Below are 23,494 nucleotides of genomic sequence, written 5' to 3' on the forward strand. Positions count from 1 at the left end.
AACAAAAAGAAAGAAAAAAAGAATAAAAGAAAAAGGAAACGAAACCTACAGACAGAGACAGACACACACACACACACTCGCACCCATAGAAATGTCATCAAAACATACAATCAGGTACCAGGACATGTAAGCAAAAACCCCGTGAGGTTAAAAAAAAATATCCAGACATAGTATTATGAGAAGAAACAAACAAAAACAGTAAATAAACAAACAAAACAAAACAACATCCAAAAATATCATTGAGCCCTTTTTGTGATGGTCATTTGTCACAGGACATGAAGCCTACCCTTAGATGTGGTTTGTATATTCAGGAAGACTCCATTGGAGAAAACCAGGTTTTCCTGCCTGTGTTTGTTAATTAAAGATTGGTTCTGTGTTAGAGAAAGGGGTTCAATCTCCTTTCCCTCCCAACACTGGGATTCTGTTTGGCTGGGATCTGATAGGGCCTGTGCATGCTGTCACAGTCTCTGTGAGTTCATGTGCGTCAGCCTGTTGTGTCCACAAGGCCTTGCTTCCTTGGTGTCTTCAACCCCCATGGGTTCTTAGGTACTTCACTTTTTTAAATGGCTTTCTCTACAATCACTTGCTTTTTGCACTTTGTTCTCTTTAATTTCTCTGAAAAATATTTTTTTCATTTTGTTGTTGCAAATCATCTTACTTAAGGTTTCATTAATGTGAAGAGACACCATGACCAAGGCAACTCTTATAAAGAAAAACGTTTAACTGGGGCGGGGTTACAGTTTCAGAGGTTCAGTCCATTATCGTCAAGGTGGGAAGCATGGCTTCATGAAGGCAAACATGGTACTAGGTGAGCAAAGATTTCTACACCTTCTTCCACAGGCAGCAAGGAGGAGCCTGTGTGTCTCACTGGGCAGAGTTTGAGCATATATTACCTCATAGTCCCACCTCCACTGTGACACACATTTTCCAACAAAGCCATGTCTACTCCATCAAGGCCAAGCCTCCTAATAGGGCTACTCTCTATAGTCAAGCACACAAACACACGAGTCTGTGGGGATTATACCTATTCAAACCATCACACAAACACAAGGTAGCAATCTTTGTCATTCATACAGCTTTCAAATAGGCTGCATCTTTCCAACTTTATGCTTTGGCTATAAGAGTGGGTTTTTGTTCAATCAAAAAGTGATTATTTGTTTTTTTAATGATTTAAATAATTAAGAATACCTTCTGAACCTCCTGCTTTCCTTAAATATTTTACAAGAAATACAGATTTCAAATAAAAGAACACATATATTTAATTTATTTAATAAATAATATTTGTTAATATATAATATATAACATATATTAGTATTTTATTATACTTATATTAATAACATGTTACTAAGATAATATAATACATTGTTATCAATACATCATATTTAATTTTGCATTTAACATATTTAATAAGGATACATATATTTCTAATTTTTCCCTCATTTTGAAGAATCTTTTTCCCTATTCACTCTCAAAAATCCTAAATTACATGTTTATTTTCCAGGAATCCTTTTCTTGTAGAACTAACATCATTTTTATTTGTTTTCTAGGTCTGTGTCCTAATAAAATTGTCTATAACTGTTACTAATTTATTGCTTTTTACTTTGAGGTTATTTAATTGGGCTTAAGGTAGTGGAATAGTATATAGACAATTCTCACAGAGGTCAGAATAATAGTCTTTGACAATACAAGGTCTTGGAGTAATAATTTTCCAATGATCTTGAATAATTCTTCAGAGCGAATGAAACTTCTTGCTATATCCAGTCTGTCTTGGAGCCAGCATAGTGATATACGGTCATGAGTGCATCTGTATGTGTATGCATATACGTGTGTGTTATTGAAAAGTGGACCTCTGAGTCCACATGGCTCAACTGTAGGTTCCTCCCTCCAGTGAGCTTTCCTTTGACTGTGGAGAAGGCTGCTGCAGTAATGGCGAACTGTGGACGTTCTCCAGAAAGGTGGACTCTGCCTTCTGTGCCAGACACATTTTTTTTTCCTTTGAGATCTTAATCTCAGCCTGTGCAAAGCCTCTTCTGAGTCACTACTCATCCTCAGCCCTAGAGGTATCAACCGCTTTCTGCATCTGCTGAACTATTTTTCACTCAGACTAGCTAGAGTCCTCACTCCTTTCAGGAAGTGACTGCATTTCAGTTTTCATAATAATATTTCCTTCTTCAAATGACTTATGGCTTCATTCTTCAGACTTGACCCTCACTGATACCCAAATACGGGGTGACCCTTTGGGATTGACGTCACAGGTGCTGGGTTAGGGGGACAAAAGAAGAAAATATGAAGGGTCGGAACAGTTCCATCACAAAGCCAAGGGGTCTGAGGTTGCACCAGTCTCTAGAACCATGTGAGTCTCCTAACCATGATCCATGTATCTGCAGACTGCTTTGGACGAGATCAGCATCTCCTAACTTGTGTTCATATATTTTGGCTTGGGCTCACTCTAGATGTGCATCAGTCATACTTTTACATAGCTAGTATTTTCAACCGAACCATTTTAATTGGTAGTCTTGACTTTTTGCGTGGAAGTAATATAAAAAGTGAACGAATAATATAGACTGAGTCAATTTTTAAAAACCCAGATGTAAAAAGTAAGCTTAATAACTAAGTATGATAGCATGGGTAGAAATGTCATGAAGGAATTGAATGCTTTGTATGGTAACTTAAAATTAATTTAAAAAATCAGTAAAAGCACAGATGTAAGCTTTAATGATGCAAATTTCCAGTAAGTGGATTATATTGACCAGAACAAACATTTATTTATTGAAATGTGTTTATATATGAATTAACACCCTGTTCTATAAGACTGCATACAACAAGCTTTGAAAAAAAAAACCAGACCAGAATATGTTGAGGCTCAGCTCTTTCAGCTCTAAAATTCTGGATTATAGACCTATATGGCCTGTTTATATGTTTTTATTTGAAGGAATATAAAGAGAGCTCATCTAAATACTACTTTTAAATGCTAGGTATGAAAGTCACATACTAGGTAAGCTTTTCATAATTCATCTTCAAATACTATTTTGATAAATCAACTGAAGAATATCTATCTTCTTTCATAGTTGCATTTGTGTGACTATGTATGGATCTTTCTAAACCTATCATTGATATCTATGTCTTAAACCATGCGCTGTTGTTTGTTTCTCCCTTTTTAAAAACCCACTCTTCATTTTATGCATCAGCTCATTATTCTCCCTCTTCTGGTTTCTACTTAAATCATCTCTTTGAAGGACAAGATAAAACCAAATAGCATTCTCCATACTCTATCATCAGATAGGAACCAAATGGTTCATTTTATGATTCATCATAACTCAGGAAATGATTTCAATGAAGAAGATGAGGAAGAAATTTCAAGGATCTTTCTATTGTTTGTTGAGTTCTAACAAAGCATGTGGGATTGCGGTTGCCACAGCAACAGATCCGTCTGTTCTAGCTTGTGCCTTTGTCTTTAATAACAGAAAAATGGGTTATTATTTTGTGTACATGCAAATTTATGTATGTCCGTGCATTTGTACATACAGAGAGAAGAGAGAGTGAGAGAGAAGATGAGGGGAAAAGAGAGCACTTGAGAGAGTGAGATCACTAGTTGTATGTAGATTTTTTCCCCCCTGTTTTAGTATTTCAATTTTTCCTACCTTATCTGTATTGGCAATCTTGCCACATTGTCTAATTAATGTGGTCTCTGAACATAAAATATTAAGTATAAGTACAAACATAATTATAAAAACACGGAAATCACAATCCACTTTATAATGTAGGCTAATTGTAGGACTCCAATGAAATATTAGACAGGGGTGCCTGGAATTAGTAATGTCTTCTTTGAAAGCTAAAAGAGGGTCTAACAGTCCGTAATGTATACATTACTTACACTGTATTCTATTTCCGGGTTGCTTCATATTGGCAGCCCTTGGAAGCAAAATCATGGCCTCAAAAGCAAATAGTCCTCAACACTGAGTTCATCGCCTACTAATATTTTATGTAAAGTGACTTAAAAAGGAAAGACAGCACAGTAAAAGCCTTGTGGCATGTCTATACAACTATTATTAGTGAGAAAACATCAAGAACATGCCACACCTCCTTTTCCCACATGAGGAGAGGGGGTGGTGACAGATCCTGAGCTATTTAGATTTCATTTCTGCATTCACCTCCTTGTAGAATTTAGAGCAATTTACTCAGACTGTAGGTCAAAATTCTTATTAGAAGAAACAAAATCTGTATCAAACTATTAAACCAACTGTAGCTGTGTCTCAGGACATGTGTCGTTCAGGGGGATTGTGGAGGAGGAGGCAGGTGTATAGATGCAGATCATCAAGACGGACACGAGTTTTAAAAATCTTCCCTCTCCTAACAGGATGCTAAGTGGTAGAGGATGTGTCAGTTTCCAGGGGCTTTGCTGGGATCATATCCATTACGTCAGCTAGTCCCAGCAGCTCAAGTATCATTCAGTCAGGCGCCAAACTTGTTCAACAACAGAAGAGAGGGTTGCCTAGGATGCTTTGTGACTATAACTCCTTTTAAATGAAATGATTGACAGTAATAGCATATGCATACATGTGCACACATGTGCATGCACACACGCGGGTGAGCGCGCACACACAAAAACACAACACACACACACACACTCTCTCTCTCTCTCTCGGCAAAACCTGTATCTTTGCTTTTCTGATTTGGAGCACAGACTGGTGAGTTTTTCTGTTTGTTAATATAAATATAACAAGTATTATAATACATAATACCACACACATGTATTTTGAATATGCTTGGCCCAGGAAGTGGCACTTTTTGGAGGTGTGGCCGTGTTGGAGCAGATGTGGCCCTGTTGGAGGAAGTGTGTCACTGTGGGGAGGAGTTTTGAGAGCTTCTTCCTAGCTGCCCAAGGAAGCCAGTCTTCTAGCAGCCTTCAGAGGTAGAACTCTCAGCTCTTCCTGCACCATGCCTGTCTGAATGCTGTCATGGTCCTGCCTTGAGGATAATGGACTGAACCTCTGAACCTGTAAGCCAGTCCCAATTAAATGTTGTCCTTAGAAGAGCTGCCTTGGTCATGGTGTTTTTTTGTTTGGTAAGGACCTGGCTAATTCTTCCAAAGGGTTTGCACCAACAGATTTCCCAGCAGCCACTCTACTTCCTCTCTTGTAGTTCAAGGCAGCATTTAGGGCCAGCTAGTCTAATAGGTGTGTGGTAGTATCACGTGTTGTTTCAGTGTGTATATCTTTGATGTGAACAAAATTGAATATATATATTTATTTTCCTCCTGTATATCCTCTCTGGTGAAGTAGCTAGTTTTTGGGCATTTTAAAAATTGGATTGTTTACTATTGTTAAATTCTTCACAATGTTTGGGTTAAGACCACTTATTAATTTTTTGACGAATAATTTCTTATAGGAATTTTAAAGATACTGATTCAATTTCTGTTATCCCTTGTACTCAGATTTCCTGTTTCACTTCTTAAGGGAGTTTTCTGGAAATTCATCCCTTCAACCAGTCATCTAATACATCAGCATGCACCTGTTCAGGTTTTCCTACTGGAATCCTCTTTCTTTCTGGAAATTATGGCGTGTTTCTTCTTTAATCCTGATTTTATCAAGTCACATTCTGTTTCTCTCTAACCATCATCTTTGAATCTGTCCCAGCGGTGCTGTGATTCTGTCCATCTGTATTTCCCTTTGCACCTGTAAGTAGAAGACAGCCAATCATGATGAACCATTAATGGTGGCATGCTGCATGCACATGCATGGTCTTGGTGGAATCCAATAAGGTGAGCGGTTCTTCGCTCTTGCTTGCCTTCTGTTCTGAAGTTTTGCTTCATTTATTTTCGTGTTCTATTATCCCACAGTAGGCACATCACCTTATCCTTCTATGTTGTTTATCACTGTCTAATTCTATTTGGTCTGACACTGATAATGGAAACCAGATTTTCTGTTTGTTTTTTTTTCCTTTGCTTGATATACTATTTGGGTTGATGATGTCCCCCAATGGGAAGAACCAGCCATCTTTGCATTCGCTCACAGAGTCAATGGAAGTTTAATGAAAAGGTTGGATTTTGTGACCATAAAACACTGTTCTTTTAATATATGACCTTAATACATTTATTTGTTATCATAAGTAAATTATCTACCATCATATCTTTTGATTTTTACCTAAACAACATACTCTAAATTATATGTGAAAGTTATTTCCTTTATTCACTTATTCTACTATTGGGCTACCCGTGATTAAAAAAAAACAAAAACCCTGGATTTTTCTTATTAAAATAAAATTTGAATTATTTGCTTCTTGTGTATAAGACATGTTTCATATTTCTGCCCTCCACATCCCTATGTCTTAGTGTGATATTGGATTTTATATATGAAATACTATTAACTTACCACAAATATTATTAGCTTATTTAGTGACCTAGCTTGGACAGCTAAGTAGAATAAGTGGCTTAAGAGAGACAAAGAGAAATTACTGCCCTTGACACTCTGGAATCAGGCTGATGTCCAACTCTTTAAGAATATTGACATTGCAGGAAGAGTTTTACTTTTAGAGGAAGTGCACTAGAGAACCGAAGCATCACACATGTGGCATAATTACCTTGTCTTGTTACTGGAGGGTTGGGTAGTTCTGCCATAGTCATTCAACTCTTACCAGTAACTCACCAAACTAGTGTAGACTTTTTTTTCACAAAAACTTAACAGGGACTGGTATTTTTCTTTTGAGAATATGAAGGACAGAGATAATAACTCTGTGGTGTCAATTTAAGACATGAGTCGCAGGCTAAAATAGGATTATGTATAACAGAAATTTGAAAATATTTCAAGGTAAACAACAGATATGAGAGAGTATATGTAAACAAGAAGGGGCAATTATGCTCATAAACCCAAGAGATTTGAGAATACGACTGTCTTTAGTTATAGGGCCTCAGTAATCACGACTGAGCTGCAGGCTCAAATATATGAATCATCTTAACCCTGTGTAATGATCTAGATATCGGTAATGCTTGAAACTGTGCATATTCTTATAATAGTAAATCTTCAGCAGTCTTCTTTGGGTCTAAAATATTCATGAAACATATAATATTTCTTATAAAACTGCTTCAACGTTTTTGTTTCATTTCACCAAATTGTGCTCTCAATAAGAGTGTGGGGCTTCATCGAACATCTCTTTTTCCTATTCAAACTCCATTTCCGGTGATGAAGTCTTTCTCTTATTTATTAGAGCTGAGCCTGTTCTTACTTTATTGCTATAATAAAGGGACTCACTAGGAATGGCCTCACTCTGGGTTGTACACCCGTTCTCACTTTGAGTTCCGGGCAGGCTGTGCTTGCTTGCACTGAAGATTGAAACGGAGCGCTCACAGAAGGGGTGTGGGACTTGGCTGTACCAGGCATCGATCTGCGACATTGGGACTGCTCTGACGTAACTCCTTTTGTTTATTTGTATATGTTGTGACATCTTTTTATTTTCCACTCGTGTCTTATATTTCCTTCTCTCCATCTTAGGACGTTTTACAAATTAAAATTGAGCCCTCGTGGAAGAGTGAAGACACGTTCTTCATACTCCGTACATTTGCTAAGCTGTCATATCTGCCGATGCGTGCATCGGGGAATCTGGGGGCGCCCTTCTACTTCTGAATTGTTTCTCTGAGTCTGATAAAGTCAGAGGAGTGTTTTTCAAAGTGAGACTGTTTTCAGTTTTGACTGTTTGGTTGGCTGAAGATCTCGTAGTCCTAGGGGATGTTGGAGACGAAAATCTTAGGAATTGGGAGCTTGGTGTGCAATTAGCCATCCACAACGTCTTTGGAATGAGCCACTGAATCTCAGTTCGTATTTTCCACAGTAAAACTTTAAAGTCCACGAGTTCTGTAATACAAGGGTCACAGATGGTCGGACTCTGATTTGATCTTTTGTTTTGATCAGGGCAGACTTTCCTGGTGAACTACTCCTTTAATTTTGCATAACTCCCTTTGTTACACAGAAAAGAATAACCATGGCCATCTGCAAAGTCTGCTCTTTGGTTTGCTCAGTTCTATCAGGAGAAATCTTTCCCAGTAAAGTCTAACTGACACTCATTGTTTCTGTTTATTTTGGAAAGACAATTCCAATTTTAAAAAAGTGCTCTTGGTGTTTTAAATTGAAACAAGATTTTACCTGAGAAACATCGAGTAGATTAAAATACACGAGCAGGTTATGAGAGCTTTATTTTATGCACAGAAATCTAGAGAACAACGTAAAATAAGACAAAGATGTGTTCCGGGGTGAGTCATTCAGTTCTTACCCGAGAGTTGGTGAAACAGTAAGGATACAGTGTGGGAATGGGTGGTGTCTCTCTCTTGGTTCTGTTTGCACATCTTTATAAATGCCTTTCTCTATCTACCGTCCTTCAACATTTTTTCCTCTCTGCGCCATGGACTTTATTTCTAGAATTTTTGTATTAAGGAGAGAGAACTTCTATTGTTTACTCCCGATCTTTGCTGAATGCGCAGATGATGTTAGGATAAGGTCTCTGACTCCATTCTTGGATCTAGATGTATCTTAGCCAGTGTTCTAGTGCTGTGGAGAGAGACTATGACCAGGGCAGCTCTTATAAAGGAAAGCATTTAATTGGCGCTTGGTTACAGTTTCAGAGGTTTAGCCTGTTCTTATTGGATGATGACATGCAGGCAGAAACAGTGGAGGATAAATAGCTGACAGTTTTACAATTGGATGCACAGGCAGCAGGAAGAGACAGACGCTGGGCCTGCATTGAGCTTTTGAAACCCCAAGGCTGTGTTTGTTCATTGACATCTTTCCTCTAACAAGGTTATATCTACTCCAACAAGGCCACACCTACTCCAGTAAGGCCACACTTATGAATCCTTCTCAAATAGTGACACTCCCTGATGGCCAAGCAGTCAGATATATACACCTATGTAGGGCCAGGGGGAGTATTCCTATTCAAACCACCAAACCACTACAAGGTATTTCCACTGATTTTTGTAAGCTTGAGAATTTTTGTTTGCCTACTCATTATTGTGTCTGTCAATGCTATAAGAAAAATAGCTGATAGTGGGTCATTTATAGTAGGAAAAAGACCCTATTTATTTATTTATTTATTTATTTATTTATTTATTTATTTATTACATTTTTGGAAACAAATATGTAAAAGATCAAGGTGCCAATGTGCTTAGTTGTCTGATGTGGGCTCCGCACAAGGCTGAAGGCAGAAGATTATGTGACTAACACAGCTTGAAGTCTCCTTTACTGGGGCCTTAGTCCTCACTCATGAGAGAGGAGCTTTAGCGCTGCCAGGGCACGTTTCCTGGGAAGAAGTAAAGAAGCATTTGTTCCCTTCCGTTGAAGAGAGCACGGACAGATTAAACAAAGGAATCCATTTAAGTCTATTTTGGTGATGCAAGAGTTTATCGGAGCTCTTTCTCTTGAACCAGGCAGCCTCAGCCATGAGCAACACAGCGATGGCCAAGATTAAGGCTCAGGACCTGCGCAGCAAGGAGGAGGAGGAGCTGCTGAAACAACTGGGCGATCTGAAGGTTGAACTGTCCCAGCTTCGCGTCTCCAAAGTGACGGGCAGAGCCTTGTCCAGGCTCTCCAAGATACGAGTTGTATGCAAATTCATTGTCTGGGTTCTCACTATCATTAATCAGACTCAAAAGGAAAACCTTAGGAAATTCTACAAGGGAAAGAAGTACAAACCCCTGGACCTGCGACCCAGTAAGATTAGAGCCATGCGCCGCCACCTCACCAAACCTGAAGAGAAGCTGGAGACCAAGAAGCAGCAATGGAAGGAGTGGCTGTACCCACTGCGCAAGTACGCAGTCAAGGTCTGAGAGGACAACAATAAAATGCAAGAATGACTGGGGGAAAAAAGAGTTTATGGAGCATGCGTTACTGAAAGGCACCTACACTCCCAGGAATTTCCTTGGGCACTCCCGAAGAGTCACAGAATAAACTTACAGACTGCTGCAGTATCAAAGATTCCAAAGTAGTCTATGTTTACCTCGTATCTCTTCTAGGAAGGGCTCTGATGAAGACCTCCCAAAGGTAATTGAGTTCTGTGAGTCCCAAAGCCCCTCCAGGAGGGGATAATAGATGAAATCACAGGAGAATCTCTTGACTCAAGATGGCAACAGCACTGTCTGACCCAGAAGAAGCAGATATACAGCATATACCAGAACACATCTTGAAGGGCCTACACTTTTAAATGTATTTTTTAATTTATTCTTTCAGAATTTCTTCTATGTTGTATATGATGCATTTTGGTCAAATCTACCCTCCTGTCCCTCCTCTCTAGCTTCTCCCAGATCTCTGTCATCATATTACCACCTCCTTCCCATCTTCCTATGATTTCTTTCTTGTTTTATACCACAAAGTCTACTCAGTATAGTGGTATGTACATAGGTGTAAGAGCCCCCATAACGCACTGGCAGCATCCCTGAAGAAAAACTATGCTTCCTCCCCAGGCAGCCATCAGATGCCAGTAGCCCCTAGAACAGAGAAGGGAGTTTCATGAGCCACTCTCCCATCTATGTTGGATTATGACTGGCTTGATTTTTATGTACGCACTTACAGTCCCTGTGATTTCCTGTGTACACGCTTGTCATGCATCGAAAAGCAATTTACAGTAATCTTCTATAATCCCTGGCTCTTCAAATCTTTGCATCCCTTTTTGGAGATGATCCCTGAGCTTTCGTTTGGGGGCTATAGATGTTCCATTTAAGGCTGAACATCTTAGAGCCTCTTATTCTTCATAGTTTTGTCTTAGGATTTTATTGTTATGATAGAACTCCACAACTCAAGCAATTTGCGAGGAAAGAACTTACTTCACCTAGCAGCTTATAAGTCCGTTATCAAGGGAAGTCAAGACAGGAATTCAAGGCAGGAACCTAGATCCAGAAGCTGACGCAGAAGCCACGAAGTAGTGCTTCTTCCTGGCTTGCTCCTCATGGATTTCTCAGTCTGTCTTGTAACAGCTCCTAGGACCACAGGCATTTGGGTGTTGGAAACCATAACAAACAGGGTCCTCACACATCATTTTTCAGTCAGGAGAACGCATCAAACACTTGTCCAAAGGACAACCTTATGGGATTATTTTCTCAATTAAGATTCCTTATCCCAGATGATCCTAGCCTGTGTAAAGCTAACGTAAAAACAAGCCAGCACAAGTTTTGACCACTTATTGGATCAGTATCAAAAGCCATTTACTGCAAAAAGAAGTTTCTCTGAGACTTTGTTGTCTAGAATGAACTTTTGAACGTTTAACATGGGTCTCATCTGTGGGTGTGAAGATACATATTTAGAGAACAATTTGGTGCTAAGTCCATTTTAGAAATACAAGAGTAGTAGGTTCTCCTTTAGAGCCTATGACTTGTGTGAAGACAGGTTCTTAGCCCCTAAATGATGCCGGCTGTGGATTTCATCTCCTGGAATGGTCTTAAGTCCAATCAGAATATGGTTGTTTATTCATATAACATTTGTGCTACAGCTGTCCTAGTGAGCCTATATTGCCAGGTTGGTAGTTATCTTAGGGTTAACAGATGAATAAGACTGTTGATTGTCCTGGTACAAGTTTATAAAAATCACGCCTACATGCAAAGAGATGAGAGATTTTGCTAGCCCACACAGCCAAATTAATAGTGCACGCTGAGATTACTTAAGACTTAGACCAACACCCTAGTGTGTATTCAGCCTGCTTATTTACTCTGCTCTTAAAACCCAATTTTACTTGCCTTAAGTGTATAGCTTTAATCTTAAATGATCTACTCTTCACATACCCTGACTCAGGGTAATGCATGTGCGTATTCCTGCCTTGGTGACCATTTGATGAAAGCAGCCAACAGGTTGAAAGCAGCATTATATGATTAAATATCTACCATGAATGTGGGAAACAATATACAGATAGAATTTGGTGGCATGTTTGCAGTACTATTTACTTACTATTCTGAGTCACTTGGGGTCAGTAAAGTAACTAAATCCTGTAAAACTTTGCTCGAGATCTTTGTAAAGAACATTTTCTGTGCTGTTCAATAAATACAGAGCAAGGTCCTTTGTTAGGGATAGTCAGACATCATGAAGGCATTATACACAGACAGCAGCAAGGACTCAGTTAGATTAAGCATATGACAGGCAGATCACTGATAGCCCAACAACCACAAACTTCAGACAGAAGACACAGTGAGAAAAGTGGAAATTCAAACTTGATCTCGCTACTGCTTATAGTAGTCCAAAAGGGAATTCTGAGTTTTAGTTCCTTAACGTGACACCAATGTGTTTGTTCTTCTGGGGTTATCTTTCTGGTATTTAGCCAACACAGTTGAGGAATACCCTCTCACCCAGCAGCCTGCATAGCATCTTCTAGCATCTAGCCATGGTGAAGCTAGGGAGAAGTGAACAAGTGAATACCAGCTTATTTCTCCATATCCTATGAGCAAGAGTGGATCTTACTCTCAAGCTCTGACAGTCAGTCAAGAGCATTGGCCTGTGCTGTTTTGTTTGCATCTTTGGGGTTTCTTGACTAACAATCTAAAGGCAGGTATCCTGCATCTGACACCAAGGCCCCGCATTTTACTACTTGAAACCTACTCTAAACTACTATTTAACACCATATGAATTTTGGAGGCATACATTAAAGTGTTGGAAACACTGAGTTTAAAAAAAACTACATTAAAACAAAACAACCTGTAGAACAATGGTTCTCAACCTGGGGGCTGCAATCCCTTTGTGGGGCGGGGCGGGGTGTCTCAACTCCCTTGGGAGTCATAATATCAGATTTGGCACATCAGATATTTACATTATGATTCATGAATCGTATTACAGTATGATCCAACAATTAGATGTATGAAGCAGTGCTGAAGCAGTTTTCTAGTTGCGAGGCACCACCGTGCAAGGATCGCGACACTAGGAAAGTTGAGGCCCAGCACATTAGAAACTCCACACAGTTAGGCAGCATGTCTACTTACTTGCTGTTATATAACTTTAGAGTCAAGGACAGCGTTTGGCATTTAATCGACAGAGTCAGTATTCAAAATCCATCTGAGGCGCCTTGGTCTGGTGCTCTCTGACTAGTGCTTGAACGATGTATGCACGTGGATGGAAGGAAACTGTTTTCAGGTTGAGCACAAGTAAGTCCATCACCTACTTCACAGGGTTGTTGTGGTTTAATTTCAAAGGCTAATTGCAGCAAGTGTTGAGAATAAAGATTTGAGTGGATTAATAATGATAACATGCTTGCTTTAAAAGATAAGCCCTCTGATTACAGTAGCCTTCCAATTTTGGATGTTTTCACTTCATAAAATTATCAGGGATATAGATGGGTAGACTCTGATTCACATTCATTCAACCATGTGGTGGTGTTGGCATGTGTGACACAATTAAGAATACTATATACCAGGTTTTGACATTCTGGCATCAATGTAGCATAGATCACTTTTGTCTACATTTTATTGGCCAGATCACACTGTGTCTCTGATAACATTGTCTCTATGGGCAGCTACTGGCTAACAGTAACTAATATTTATTAAAAGGGAACATGAATTTTTGTGGACATCTCCATGTTAGTGATACACGGATGTATAACTAATGATTAATAAATTATTGGTACTATTCATATATTTTAGTATACTACATGACACTTGCTTTACCTTATAATTAGGGTGAGAATCCCATTACATCACACAAGGACTTCATGGATTTTCATGGATTCCCTTAATCAGTGGCAGAATTCCAGGTCAGTGTTTGCTGTCAAAAAAAAAACCAAAACAACAACAAAAAAAAAACAAACTTTGGCGACTGATATCTGTCGATGCCAAAAACTTAAAATGGGTGAGTATCTAATCCAATGATGTGTAGGCAATCATAATCACCATAACCATGATTTAAACGAAAATTACAAATACACCTTTTCATTGCTAGAAGTTACAAGTTTCACAAACCCGAACTAATGTCTTGCTTGAACAGAAGAGTTTCAACCCTGTGAAGAGAACTAAGGCACTGGGTAAGGGTGGACCACAGTATAGTTTATTCTGTCATGCAAGTTAGTGACACTGTAGTTACCCCTTCAAAATATTGTGTAAAGGTTGTCACTGACTTCCTATTTCTTCAGACTCGTTAGGAGATGTTCAATGAAGTGAGATTGCAGGGCTATTTATTAATGATTTTGTAATTTAAAATCAATATCTGGAGTTATCAGAATTGGCTTAGAGTGCCTGAGAGTTCCGCCAGTGTAGTGTTAATGCCTGCGTTCCTAATTAGATTGTGTTCAATCTGATGGCCACTGGGTATTGAATGTAGAGCTGTGTTCCCGCACTATTTGTCTCTCAGGATTTCTATTAGAGTCACAGAACGTAACCAGGCTGCTGCGCAAGGTGACAGGACTTGTGATTCATCCCCTGAGAGCTCAGAGCCTTGAGTCTGCACTTCGTGGGAAGGCAGTGCATTTTCTTTTAGATGGGAGGCAATGTTGTAGAGGAAAGAGTGGCTCAGGCCATTCTGTTAACTTGGTATCTTCTCTGGAAATTTCGTCTCCTCTTCCTCCTCCTCCTCCTCCTCCTCCTCCTCCTCCTCCTCCCCCTCTTCCTCCCCCTCCTCTTCCTTCTCCTCCTCCTCTTTCTCCTCCTCCTCTTCCTCCTCATTCTTTCAATGCCAAGACAAAAGGAGAGCTCCAGAGGGTAGCGGTATTTTTTTTTCTTATTATTTTGCTGATTGTGTTTTGTTTCAAATCTTCATAGGTGCTGTCTTATGCTAAGCATAACAAATTGTGGGAAATGTCAGCAAATTATCCACAGTGCACCTATGGGAACATAACTTATTTATAACTCTATAATATGACTGTATTATATGACACTCTTTCTATAATCATTACTTTATATCATTAGCTTGATTAGATCAATAAATACCTAGTCTTAGGGTATTAATAAAGCACATTTTAAGTGTATTTCTAAGGAAATTTCCAGAGATGTTTAACCAAGAATAAAAGACCCACCCTGAATCTGGTGGCACTATCTATAGGCGACGGGCTTGACTTAGAATAAGGAGAAAAAAGGAAGTTGACAGAGTACTGTCAATCCCCCATCTCTACCTCATAGTTGGTGCCATGGATCAAGCCACTCTTTCTTTTGTTTCTTCCCAACCAGGGGAGACTGTGGTCCTCTGAGCTGTGGGGGAACAAAGTAAACCCTTCTTCCCTCAGTTGGCTTTTGGTCAACCGATTGGTCACAGCAAAGAGGAAAGTAAGTAACACACCTGATCCTCACAACCAGCTTCTGCCAGAATGAGAATCCTCTCTCACCCCTACTGTTTGTTAATCAATCCACAAGGGCTTTCCATTGACTAATATCTCAAATCAACATAAACGTACTTGATGCTGGGAATGCTTATGCATCTTTTTCCTGGAGGTGATAGAAGAGCAGTTGGCCTTATATGAACCATCTTCTCCTTAATGTGTAGACAAACGATGCCTTTAGACTCCCACAGTAACTTATCTGTGTATTTATATGTGCACTCTGATTCCTACAGACACAAAAGGCCTGGACTCCTCTCTTCTCTATGTCCTTAGCATGTCTCTTACCTATCAGGACCATGGCGAGAGCTTATGTGTTTTTATGGTACAAAGAGCATTAATCCAATATTATCTCCCTCCCCTCACCACTCCCCCAGTATCAACAGAATCTTAAAGCCTTCCTGACCCCAGGATGATAGATAAAAGTGTAAGGAGAAAGTACAAGACTTCTTCACTTGGGCTTGGAGAGATGGCTTAGTGGTTAAGAGCACTGACTGCTCTTCCAGAGGTTCTGAGTTCAATTCCCACATGGTGCCTCATAACCTTCAGTAATGGAATCCACTGATCTCTTCTGGTGTGTCTGAAGAATGCTGCAGTGTACTCATACACATAAAATAAATATATTTTAAAAAAGACTTCTTCACTTGTTTGAATATTCCACCAATTCTATTCAACATCCATTTGGTTTTTTAAGTTGAATGTTGACTAATTACAGCTGGAGACAATGGGGGTTGGAGTAGGACCTGTTTCTAGTCACTGGATATGGCCTTGTTTAATTTTGAGTATCTTTTCAAACTATTTATTTTCTTGTACAGATTATTTTTGAGAGAAGTTCTCATTTACCCCAGGCCGTCCTGGAGCTTGCTATGAAGGAGAATAAATGCCCTTAAATATCTGACTGTCCTGCCTCCGCCTCCCAAGCAGGGCTTGCAGGCATGCACTACTTCACCAACTTATGAGGTATTGGAAATTAAACCTAGAGTTTCATGCATCCCAAGCAATCATTTTATTGATGGAGCCATATTCTCACAATAATGTTTCTAAGCAAGAATACTTGATAATTTTTTATACTCATATTAGAGCAAGACATTTCAGGGTCTTATATTTCTTAATAGCAAAGTAATTTGACTTTAACACATTTTTACTATGGTGTGTTTCATATTTTCCTATGCCTGTAGTCTCTCTTTTTTTCTCTCTCTCTCCCTCCCCCTCCTCCTCTTCCTCTCTCACTCCATCCCCCATGCCTTGGAAGTCTGTGCTCGGATTTAGTTTTCATTACACAACCCAAGAGATATATATTTCATTAAAAAATCTGCTGTGAAATTAACAGCCATATTGGTCTAGAAATGTTGAACTTAAGTTTTTTCCATTTGTACAGGGGTAATGCACTGTATTAAATATGTAAGGTCTTATCTACGTGGGTTTGATTACAAAAACTAATAAAGTATTCTCTAAATTAAAAAAAATCTGTTGTTTACCACTAACAAATGGGCTATAATTCTCAAATAACAAAAACAAAAACAATAGATTTTCCTGTATTTATTAAGAAGGTATTGCCTTTTGAGATGGAATGGAATCTATTCTAACTTGTCCCCTCTGGATCATTCAGCTCCTCATTAATTTCCTAGTCCAGATAATTGCTCTGTCACTCATAATGGTGCCTTTATAGCTATTCATGCAGAGAGAAACAATATATGGGTCTATTTTATGTTTTCATCATTATGTCTAAGCCAAAATTCTGCAATAAGAGTGAATGGTCCATTTGATGTTTTACACTCAACCAGAGAATACAATGCTATGTTTTCTTTTTCTTATGAACACAAAAAAGCATCTTCAGTAACCCACTTGAATGCTTGATGCTTGTTCTCACTCATGTGACATTGACATGGAAAACACAAAAGTGGGTAAGGTGTAGATGCTGGGTGCGTATAGGCATGAACTCTCTTCCACAGGAGCTCAGCGGAGCGCTTTCTGATTTTCTTACCAAAACTTCAAATGGCCACACATTATGAAATTAGAGGGTAATTTCTAAATGTTCCAAAACCTGGACCTTAAATATAAAGAAGTGTAGGATCTTCAATCCTGCTGAGATTAGTCCAAGGCTTAAATGCATTAATGCTTGTTCTTCCCTCGACATTGCAAATACGTCTCCCTTACTTGACAGGAACTTTCTTGAGATCTTATACTCTTGATTTGTTTATCTCCCTCTTCTCCATCATTATCAGCAAGTTGGAAGACATGTGTGGTCTTTAATTAGTCTTTGCAAACTTGGCTTACACTGTGGAAACCTCTTCAATTTTTGAGCCAATTATCCTAGAAAAAGTTAGCCCTAGACAAAGTGTTAGGTCTTATAGATCTAAAACTTACATATGAAAATGTACTGTTCTGTAGACAAACTTCTCAAAGTTAGTTGTCTGTTTAATCTTTCTAATTCTTCCGCTCTCTTTTATCTCCCATAAATTAGTTATTTTGTCTCATCTCACTGATATAGACCTTGAGATCGCATAATAATTAGAAAATCCACAAAGCAATAATTACTCCCCATTCTATTAGGGTGGAATGGGAGGTCAAGGGTAAAGGAGCAAAGGAGGGAATATGGGGAGAGATAGCTAAAATTAAGAGTCTCTTTGAAAGGTAGCTAGAAACTTAATACGTCAGGAGCTTCCTAAATTACATATATCTATATCTACATCTACATCTATATCTACATCTCTCTATATATAGATATATAGATATTTATGAAATTACCGAATAAAGGGAGATACAACTTGCTAGCTCTTGTTACCAAATGAAACTTCCAGTACTGGGAATGAATTACATCTAATTGAGATTTTTACCAAAAAGATCCCATGGGAATGTCCAAACAACACAGTCTGTTGCCAAGAGTATAAGTTGCTATTCCCAAACTAACAGCAAAGGCCCTTTTGCTGTGTCAAGACATACACAGCTCACTGGAAATAGAGAGGTTGAACTGGTGCTCACATAAAGCCTTCAACCTTGTGTTCTAAAATCTTTGGTACGGGAAGGTACTCTGCATGTTACCAAAGAGAAATGTAAAAACCAGAGTGGGTCTCCGAGTCTACATCTCATTTCTTGTATCTGTTCTTGGGCTCTTTTCCTTTTGATTGTTTTGACCTAGTCCAATGTGCTGGGTCTTGATTTATCTTATATAATAATAATAATAATAATAATAATAATAATATAACATAATTCTTTGGAGGCCTGTTTGTTCTCTAGTGAGAGACAGAAGGGGGTAGATCCAGATGGGAGGAGGGGTGGCAAGGAACTTGGAAGAGTAGAGGAATAGAAAACCATAGTCATGAATGCATGAAAAAAAAACTGATTTCAATAAAAAGAAAAAAAGTGGTAAAATTAGATGGGTTATTTCTATTGCTAGCAAAAATACAATAAAAATGTTCTTTATAATGATTGAGTAATTTTTGAAAAAGCAAAGTCTCCATCTTTATGGAGGTTACATTCCTCCATATTCCTTATCTTTTAATATAAAGCTTTTTGTTTGTGTGTATATGTGTGTATAAATATTTGTGTGTGTGTGTGTGTGTGTGTGTGTGTGTGTGTATTAATGTAGGACAATTACACAGCATCTTGTGTTCTTGAAACAGAATCTTTGTTGAACTGGAAGTTCACTGAGTCAGGTGGACTGGCTGCCAGCAAACCCCAGAGGTCTTCTGGTGTTGAGACACAGGCACAAACCATCATAGCAACTTTTAGGTGGGTGTTGGGAATTAAACTCTGATTCTTGTGCTTACAGGACATGTACTTTTACATATTGAAATATCTCCCATCACTCACTTGGAGTTTTCAGTACAATGACCTAATTTTGCCAGTGTGCCCTGCCCTTCAACTTGACCAAAATAATATAAAATAATTCAATTCATTTTCCCTTCAAATTCAAACTTTAGTCAACTGAATGAGTGAATGGTTGCCTAGTATTTGTAGGTGGCTCTTTTGAGATTTCATCCATGCTCATAGTGAAGATTTGAGGTAGGCTTGTGCCTTCACTCTCATGAACCAAACTCCTCATCTGAATATGCTGATCTCTCTCTCTCTCTCTCTCTCTCTCTCTCTCTCTCTCTCTCTCTCTCTCTCCTCTCCCTCCTTCCCTCCCTCTCTTTCTCTCTCTCCCATCACATTATTTCTTCCCGCACGTTTTAAGACTTGAATATTAGTGCATTCCTTTTTTATTCATTGCCATACTTTAAACCTCACGCTATGTGGACTTGATCTGCCTTTGAGTATTAGGTTCATCGAAAACTTTTCAGTTTTCAATAATAACAACTCTGGATTCTCTGTTCCAGGTAACCCCTAATGCCTCCAGATCCTCAGCCAAATCACAAAATAAATTAAAACAACCTTTCCACCCTCGTTAATAGCAGAGAAACCTTCAGCTCACACCCTCAGCTGATGTGGCCTTTCATCAAAGCCTCTTGTGTGGAAAGTGAATGGTCATGAGAGTTAACCAAAGCATTAATTGTTGGTGACACCATGCTTTTCTTCGTGAGCAATTAACCACTGCCCTGTTTTTCGTATTTGGATAGCAACGATTATAGCTTCAATTAGTATTACTTATTTGTTCTGGAAATATGTTTTACTCTTTAGACTTGACCCTTACGCATTATGAGACAATGACAATTTTAACATGGGCTTTATATATGGGCACATAAGGTTCAGAAATTTTCAGTGACTTACCTAAAATGACAAAAAGGCAGATTTCAGAATGGATTATCCACAGATGTTTTCTAAATGCCAAAGCATATGTTTTGTATACACACACACACACACACACACACACACACACACACACACACATTATACAGCTTACATACAATGTAAAGAGAAATATACTAAATATAATTTTAATATAAGGTTATTATTTTAATGACTGAGGAGCTACCATATCTCCCTTAGTAGGAAGAGTAGTAACTGTCAACATATGAGCAGACTTTACTCTCTCCGTCTTCTTTTGAATTCCAGTTTACTTGCATCCATTTCTGCCCGGGAAGAGCAAAGCAGCAGCCATTTCAGTGAAACTTTGGTTCTCAGACTGCGACAATGGACCAGGTTCTTAACTGATTTCCTAATGTTTCCTACATGATGGGAGCTTAAGGAAGCTTCTAATGCACTTACCTCATTGAACAGAGCTTTGAAGATATGTGTTTTCTGGACCCAGCAAATTCTGAGAAAAAAACAAAAAAAAAAAAAAAAGGAGTAAAAAAACCTTTTGGAGGAAGAACTCCCATTCAAATGGCCATCTGGGTTCTTCTTTCCCAGGTGACTCACACCCTTGTTCCTCAGTAAAAGTAGATTTGGCTTAAATAGTAGTTTTTAAGTTAAAATTGTTTCATACATCAATTTCACAGTTTTTTTTTAAGAAATAGAGTTTAATTCTGACGTGGCCTTTTTAGTTAGATCAATAAACCCCAGATCTATATAAATAAATTTTGATTACCTAAAAGTAAAATTACTCCATTAGTCAGACTGACAAAAACAAGGAGGCATTCAAACCATCTAAGTTTATAATTTGATCATTTTTACTTTGGATGGTCCCCCTTATATTTCCCAACATATTACCGTTATTACATCTGACCACCCAAATAGCATCAATTTTCACTTTAAGGAAGAAATGCTTTGATAGCTCTTTTCTTTGGCCAGAAAGGGCTCTCTAGGGCCACTGTGAACTCATTAACATATTGAGCTTTGAAGTTTCAGATCTGGCAGAATTTCTGTGTTGAGTCAGAATCAAGAGACCTAATGTCAGATTTCTTCTCAAGTAGTTATCTCCCTTGGTTATAAAGTGTTGCTAGAGGAGGCATTTAATTTTTATGGAGTAATGCAAAATGTTTGCTGTTCAAACTGTTGGTGGCGCCCTTAACCCCAGCTTGTGAAAGCTCTGAATGAGAGCAAGGAAGAAAACAGGTATGACTGGAGCACAGTATTCTCAGAGCCTTTTGTGCTGGTTAAGCTCCCTGTCATCACTAGGGCAGAATGAATGGTGCCAATTCCCTTCCACACTCAAAATCACATTCCATTAAGTCAAATCAAAATAGCCTGTTAAAAAGTAAAAGTGGGGCCTCTATTTGTTACCGCCAAAGACGTCAACTGTGAACAGAAAATAGGTTAAGACATATTAGTTTGTTTGAATACGTTCCTCTTGGATGACTCTGGCTTGTGTCAAATGTACAAACCAACCAAGCAACCAAGCAATCAACCAAACAACAACAGAAAACTAGCTCACACTGTTTGCATTACTACTACTTACTCTTGGCATTTTGGTGGTGTGGTAGTTCTACAGTGGGTGTAGATGACCCACACAAACAACCATATGTGGGTGTAGCTATGTTCTCATGAAACTTTATAAGTGCATGGTGCTGTGTTGGATTTATCTTCTGATCTGTTTATCATCTCTGCTCCAGGATTAGATCTAGCACTCAATATTTGTAGAATACAGAAACAAATGAGAAGAAAACTGATTTATACAACAGTATTTCATATTGCTAACCTTTTTAGGGTTTCCCTTTTTGAGTTCCAAAATCAAAGATGTTAACATAATAGATGGTATAATGTATAAAGAGAAGGCGGGTGAGATCTCCTCGCTGAATGTTACATGTATGGAATACCTAGCAGAGTTTTTCTCATTCTTCTACTTAAAGAAGAAGAAAAAGAGGAAATGGACAAGTTTCTAGCAGATACCAGGTACCGAAGATAAATCAGGAACAGATAAACCCATAACTCCTAAAGAAATAGAAGCAGTCATTAAAAGTCTCTCAACCAAAAAGAGCCCAGGTCCAGATAGGTTCAGTGCAGAATTCTATCAGACCTTCATAGAAGACCTCATACCAATACTATCCAAACTATTCCACAAAATTGAAACAGACAGAGCACTACTGAATTCCTTCTATGAAGCCACAACTACTCTTATAACTAAACCACACAAAGACCCAACAAAGAAAGAGAACTTCAGACCAATTTCCATTATGAATATCGACACAAAAGTACTCAATAAAAATCTTGCAAACCAAATCCAAGAACACATCAAAACGATCATCCATCATGATCACGTAGGCTTCATCCCAAGTATGCAGGAATGGTTTAGTATATGAAAAACCATCAGCGTAATCCACTATATAAACAAACTGAAAGATAAAAACCACATGATCATTTCATTAGATGCTGAGAAAGCATTTGACAAAATTCAACACCCCTTCATGATAAAAGTTCTGGAAAGAATAGGAATTCAAGGCCCATACCTAAACATAGTAAAAGCCATGTACAGCAAACCAGTAGCTAACATTAAACTAAATGGAGAGAAACTTGAAGCAATCCCACTAAAATCAGGGACTAGACAAGGCTGCCCACTCTCTCCCTACTTATTCAATATATTTCTCGAAGTCCTAGCCAGAGCAATCAGACAACAAAAAGAGATCAAAGGGATATAGTTTGGAAGGGAAGAAGTCAAAATATCACTATTTGCAGATGATATGAAAGTATATTTAAGTGATCTCAAAAGTTCCACCAGAGAACTACTAAAGCTGATAAACAACTTCAGCAAAGTGGCTGGGTATGAAATTAGCTCAAATAAATCAGTAGCCTTCCTCTACACAAAAGAGAAACAAGCTGAGGAAGAAATTAGGGAAACGACACCATAATAGTCCCAAATAATATAAAATACTTCAGTGTGACTTTAACCAAGCAAGTGAAAGATCTGTATGATAAGAACTTCAGGGACTGGGGATTTAGCTCAGTGGTAGAGCGCTTACCTAGGAAGCACAAGGCCCTGGGTTTGGTCCCCAGCTCTGAAAAAAAAAAAAAAGAACTTCAAGCCTCTGAAGAAAGAAATTGAAGATCTCAGAAGATGGAAAGATCTCCCATGCTCATGGATTGGGAGGATCAATATTGTAAAAATGGCCATTTTACTAAAAGCGATCTACAGATTCAGTGCAATCCCCAGTAAAATTCCAATCCAATTCTTCATAGAGTTGGACAGAACAATTTGCAAATTCATCTGGAATAACAAAAAACCCAGGATAGCTAAAACTCTCCTCAACAATAAAAGGACTTCTGGGGGAATCACTATCCCTGAACTCAAGCAGTATTACAGAGCAATAGTGATAAAAACTGCATGGTATTGGTACAGAGACAGACAGATAGATCAATGGAATAGAATTGAAGACCCAGAAATGAACCCACACACCTATGGTCACTTGATTTTTGACAA

General features: G+C 38.5%; 1 protein-coding gene and 1 long non-coding RNA gene across 4 annotated transcripts in view; both read left to right on the forward strand.

Annotated features, from left to right (window-relative positions):
- Rpl35l5 (ribosomal protein L35 like 5) overlaps window positions 1-23,494 on the forward strand; it is a 47,808-nt gene that overhangs the window by 19,729 nt on the left and 4,585 nt on the right. The gene's annotated exons all lie outside the window — the stretch shown is intronic.
- LOC134478854 (large ribosomal subunit protein uL29-like) lies at window positions 1,506-13,866 on the forward strand. The gene has a single exon (XM_063270037.1). The coding sequence runs from the start codon at window positions 9,425-9,427 to the stop codon at window positions 9,809-9,811; it is 387 nt and encodes a 128-aa protein (XP_063126107.1). The 5' UTR covers window positions 1,506-9,424; the 3' UTR covers window positions 9,812-13,866.

The sequence above is a fragment of the Rattus norvegicus genome, chromosome 10, assembly GCF_036323735.1.
Source record: "Rattus norvegicus strain BN/NHsdMcwi chromosome 10, GRCr8, whole genome shotgun sequence".
Classification (NCBI taxonomy): Eukaryota; Metazoa; Chordata; class Mammalia; order Rodentia; family Muridae; genus Rattus; species Rattus norvegicus.